Below are 5,221 nucleotides of genomic sequence, written 5' to 3'. Positions count from 1 at the left end.
AGAAGCCTGAACTGAAGAGGAAGATCGCCATGATCCCGACGCCTCCGCCAGCTAGCCCAGGCCTCGGCTGACCCGATGCGTAGCCAGCAGACCGCCAAGACCCCTCCTCTCCTCGCTGCCCACCTCTCTGCTCCGACACGAGGCTGCACAACTGCAGCACGGCAGCCGCGTCACGACATAGTTTTGGTTCTATCCACGTGTGACTTCCTGCTGTGCACTACCAGAAGCCTGTACAGGAAAACTGCGTTACAAACTCCACCTGCCCGCTACAACTTTCCAGGTGGCCCGCATTAGGGGAAACAGTGTGCATTTTGCCTACAAAAAACAATAATCTGAATTTATAGTTTAACTCCAAGCCATAATCCAGTGCCAAAGCTCAGCAAATAAGTAAGCGTGGGACAAAGACCTTACGCTTTTAAGTCACCTGCAAGGGCTCAGGCCACTTTTACAACAGAAGCTTGTCTGCTGCAAGGTGCAACCCTCTATTCTGGAGGAACAGAGGGTTTCACCAGGAAGAGCTGTCACACCCACACACGACATCGTAAGGAAGAGAACAAGCCACATAGGTGCCAATGCGTGTAGCTATAAGTTATTTATTCTGCAAAATAGAGGTATCTTCTATGGAGTTGAACACTGGAATCACAGCATTATGAATTGAGTTGTGGAAACATGACAGCACACACACACACGCAGGCACACACACGTACACCTACACACGCGCACACACGCACACACGCAGCCTTTGTACAGGCCCCCACTCTTGCATTATCCAGAGGGAGCCCTCTCTGCACCTTTATTTGCAAAACCTGCAACGAGGGTTGCATCCAAGACCCCTTCCCCCATTCACAGGGCTTCCGAGGGAACGAGGTTGGTCAGGATTGGGTGCATGGCACAGGCAACACGTGTGTAGAGAGCGCTGCACACGCTCCCCAGCCCCGTGTTCAGCACATCCTGGATAGGAATTAACTCTCGGCAGAACACAGCCCTCGGTGGAACGCGCTCATTCTTGCCTCAGTCTTTGCTCACGCAGCCAAGCGTGGGGTGTCTGGAGGAGGCAGATTTCCACGTTAGGACACAGTCAGTGCTCCCTGCTCGCCATGGTCCATGTTCCAAAGCCGGTAAAACTCTGCAAAATCCACATAGGGCTCCACGCGCCCATCTTCATCTGGCTGGAGTGAGTGGGTGGGTCGGGAGCGGAAGAGACCCCCGTCTGAACTTGAGCTGCTACTCTGCGTGTGAGTATTAGTCGACTGGAGCGTCACGGTTGGACTTTGGCTATGGAGAGAAAAAGAGAGAGAGAGAGAGAGAACACAAGCATCTTTATTTTTCCCCATCTGATGCTTTGCACAAGAAAAGCACCAGAACAAGTGCCAGTTTTTTCACAGATCATGCTATCCTCAGCAAACAGGTAAAAAGCTGCAGTCTCTTGCTCTATCAGAGCACTAGAGGTGTTGAGAACTGCTTGGAATCGATGAACACCAAAGATATCTGATTCACATTTAACTGGAGGACCTTAAGTACAACCAGGCATCTGAGAGCAGAGGAGAGGAAGCTGGAAAACAAACTGAAAAAAAAACCCAAAATAAAAAAAAAAAAAAAAAGGCATGCACTCTGCTGGCCTCCCCATACCCATACAGTATGAGCTTTACGGGAAGAGTCTGGCAGCAAGGAAAGCTATTCTTGCGTGACCTGCATTGCAGCCAAAGCAGCTCTAGTGCGTCAGCCTCATTGTTTCTGGAGCTACCAGAACACAATAACCAGAGCGTTTCTTCACTTTGCAGCGTGTACATACACCACCCTGTGCCAAAGGCTGAACCTAAACAAGAGCTACTAACTAGTACGATCCTGCAAAGTGGATTCAAATAGGATCCAATTCTAACCTTTATCCTTTTTTTCTACCCTGGCCTCTGAGCAAGCCAACTTGCAGCCTCTCCAGCAGCCTTACAGGTGATGTGCATAGCCCCTCTTCCTTATTAAAATCATAGCCCCTCTTCCTTATTAAAATGAAGGGCACCCGCGCTCCCTCCACACACAGCACCCAACACACTTGGCGCCCAAGATCCAAAGAGAAGGGCTGCTCGCTGCCAGAGTGCTCTCCGCAAACGGCAGCAGATGCTGCTCCCAAGGCATGTTCCCAGAGCCGGCTTCAGAGCTGCTCACTTCACTCATTCCCACTCCTCACACAATCGCTCTCCAGCTAACACATTATGCTGGCTGTCAGTACTGCAGTCAGGAGGGCCACACTCCAAATAAGGGAATGATTGACAGGTAACTGACAGATGTGTCTCTGCTTTTCAACCACTTTACACAGTGTGAGGTGCAGGGAAAAACTGCAGGTAGCAAGAGAGCAGGGCTTTTACTTAGTGAGGGTGGGGGTGGCTTCATCCAGAGTTGAGCTGCTGTGGGCACCGTTGACCATCTGGCCTTGGGAAGGCATGACAAGAGACAGCGTGACACTCGTCTTGCTTGTGCTTTGGGAGCTGGAATACGGCACAGAGACTGGGTAGACACGGCCTCCTGAGAAGGGAGAAAACAAGAGTTATAAAATGCAGTTGAGGCATGAGTGACCGGGGATGCACAGCAGCAAAGAAAGGCCAAAGAACCCAAGAATTTATATTGAACTGCCTTTCTTAGATGCTGTACTGTGTTCTGTCAAATTGTCACAGGCTCTACGTCCCAGAAGTCAATAATCCCCTTAATAAGAAAATTCCTTCTACACTGAGTATCTCCTCTCCTGATGCTAGGTCAGTGCTAGATCGATCAAGAGATCTTACCTTCCACCCTCCATTTTGTTTCATTCTCTCCCCAACATACCTTGCGTTGGTGTCAGTGTGGGCTGGCTCATCTCACCCAGGGGGTACCCAAAATTCCTCACAAGCAGTGTCATGTCTTCGTGCCGGGGACAGAATTTGGACCGTTCCCCACCACTGGCAAAAGTGTCACAGTGGATCCGCTTAACCCGATCCACTACTGCTTGTGCCACAGCATCCAGCGATGTCTGCTTGGCAAACTCTGTGGCTATCATGGCTGCAATTTCCTGAGCAGAGAAGGAAAAAAAAAAAAAAAAAAGAAAAAAGAGGAAGGATGTTTAGGAGATTTTGGAGGAATCCTTTTCCTGCCACCTGACGTAGGAGTTTTTATGGCAACTCATCCAACTGTGATGCTTGCCAGTCTCACCTGCTGGTATGTGCCCTTGTGCCTTGAATCATCCCATTCCCTTTAATGGGCTACTCCTAAGGGACAGGCAACTGCCTAGAAGAACTGGCTTGGCAAAGCAGCTTCCATATTATTACAGACTGGACTGGGGTGGCACAGGCATTCAACCTGGCCAGCACTCACAGGACAGATGAGGAGAAAAGTCTGCATGAGAGCAGCTGACACCGACGGAGTGAGTCAATAGCCAAGGGAACGTTTCCCGCGCGAGCAGGCTCACCTGGTTGGCCTGCCCAGGCCCATGAGCTGCCTCCAGCGCTTTGTAGAGCCCTTCAGACATGAGCACCAAGAAGCCGGTCACCCCATCCAGCGAGTGCCCTCCGTGGATTTCAGGCTCTGCTATGATGGGTTTAGATTTAGCAGCACTGGAAAGAGATGGTGTTATATATTAAATGGTGACATAGTAGGTGAGAATGGAGGGGTCATGAAGAAAAGGAGGGCTTGAAACCACAAAGCTGAGTTTTTCTGACCTGAGCAGTTCAATATCAGTATAGCCGTATTTGACTTTGTAATCTCCAATGCGCCGAGTGCTTTCCTGCCCACGAATAGTTCCCACTTGTTTTATTTTCCCTGCATCCAAGCCTGCCAGATTGAAAAACAAAAAAGTTTAATTGACTTTGGGAAACTTGCAGGACTTCCTCTGGTTACACTGTCAGGAATGAGAAAAGAAATATCCACAGCTAAAGAAAACTGTAAGGCAAAACGAGATGCCAAAGAATCATCAGGAGCCCAACAGGGAGAAAAGGAAGAGCAGTTTGCTGTGTTCCAAGGGACACCTTTTCATTAGTTGTAATCTGGGAAGGAGAGAGAAGAGAAATACACACAGCCCGACATGCACACTCTGAATGCAACAGTTGGCCCTGGTCCAAAGCCACCGGGGGCAGCTGGCCTGGGAGCACAGGCATTTGCTGAAAAGGTGGGGGAACATCTGTGCCCGTCAGCTCTGGGCTTGCGATGGGAGGAGAAGGCAGGAAGGAGGATAACATACGTGAAGGATTCTGCTTTTTCTTCCGCCTGTGATTGATCCCTGCTCCTAAATGCCACATGACAATTTCACTAGTACACTAGATTGCAGAAGGAGAAAAGGAGAACTATCTACAAGAGGCACTGAATTTGCTCAAGTGCTCAAACTGATGTGGGCTACTCCTAAAATAAGGACAATGACCAAACAAGTACTTATTTAAACAAATTTAAGGGGATATACCTCTGGCAGGGGCTAGGAAGGAATCCCATCTTGAAGAAGGTTCTAACAGGGACCATCTGGGTGCGCTACTATTTGAGGCAGGATTCAGAACAGATGAGCCACTTACCTGTTCTGTTCTGGCAATTCCCCTTCCCTGGTTATACCTAGAGCTAACAGGCAGAAAATGTTATTTTGAGATTTTATCTAGGGATGACTGTCCTCAGTACAAGGTGAAGGCAGGGGTCCAGCTGAAACTCTCCCTCTGAGTCAAACCAAGCCTCACTGCACAGATGGCTCTACACCTACCCCAGCAGTAAGACACAACTCTGCCATCTGCTGCAGACCAAAGCTGACTCATCAACATGGCCTGGCTCATTTGCCAGCTCCTGGCAGGGGGATACATGCTATCGACAGACACAAATGCAGGGAGGCTTGCAGCACGCCAGGGAGGTTGTGTCTAAATCACAGCAACTCTCCTGGAGCACTGAACAAGCTGCAATGTGCTGGGTGAGGAGCCACGAAGGCCTAAGACCTCTCCCTCCCTTCCCCCAGGAGAGGTGCGACACAGGCACCACCATGACAAACACTATCCCCACTACCTCTTATCACTATGCTTCAACCTAGCCCTACAACAACCTCCTTTGGGCCCCCAAAACAGCCTGTGCACACTAGCTTGTTCCACAGGCTCTCCCTTCTGCTGGGACTGCCAGCAGGAGAGCCACTGCTGCGCCATGTTAAGGTCGGCATTTCTAGCAGATCCCTGTTCTGCTATGGACTGCAGCTAAATTCTGCATTTTTGGCAGTAGAAAGGCAGTCAAAGGGTCT

At 49.9% G+C, this 5,221-nt stretch overlaps 1 protein-coding gene across 1 annotated transcript in view; it reads right to left on the bottom strand.

The window, feature by feature from the left end:
* Positions 1-564: 564 nt before the first annotated feature.
* TAB1 (TGF-beta activated kinase 1/MAP3K7 binding protein 1) overlaps positions 565-5,221 on the bottom strand; it is a 15,929-nt gene continuing 11,272 nt past the window's right edge. Inside the window, exons 9-13 of the mRNA XM_009322555.1 lie at positions 3,684-3,795; positions 3,434-3,578; positions 2,815-3,037; positions 2,361-2,517; positions 565-1,275 (exon numbers count right to left, since the gene is read on the bottom strand). Coding sequence (XP_009320830.1) covers positions 1,068-1,275; positions 2,361-2,517; positions 2,815-3,037; positions 3,434-3,578; positions 3,684-3,795 — 845 coding nt within the window. The 3' untranslated portion in view covers positions 565-1,067. The remainder of the gene's footprint in view (positions 1,276-2,360; positions 2,518-2,814; positions 3,038-3,433; positions 3,579-3,683; positions 3,796-5,221) is intronic.

The sequence above is a fragment of the Pygoscelis adeliae genome, unplaced genomic scaffold (assembly GCF_000699105.1).
Source record: "Pygoscelis adeliae isolate BGI_AS28 unplaced genomic scaffold, ASM69910v1 Scaffold60, whole genome shotgun sequence".
NCBI lineage: Eukaryota > Metazoa > Chordata > Aves > Sphenisciformes > Spheniscidae > Pygoscelis > Pygoscelis adeliae.
This window is presented reverse-complemented; position numbering and strand designations above follow the sequence as displayed.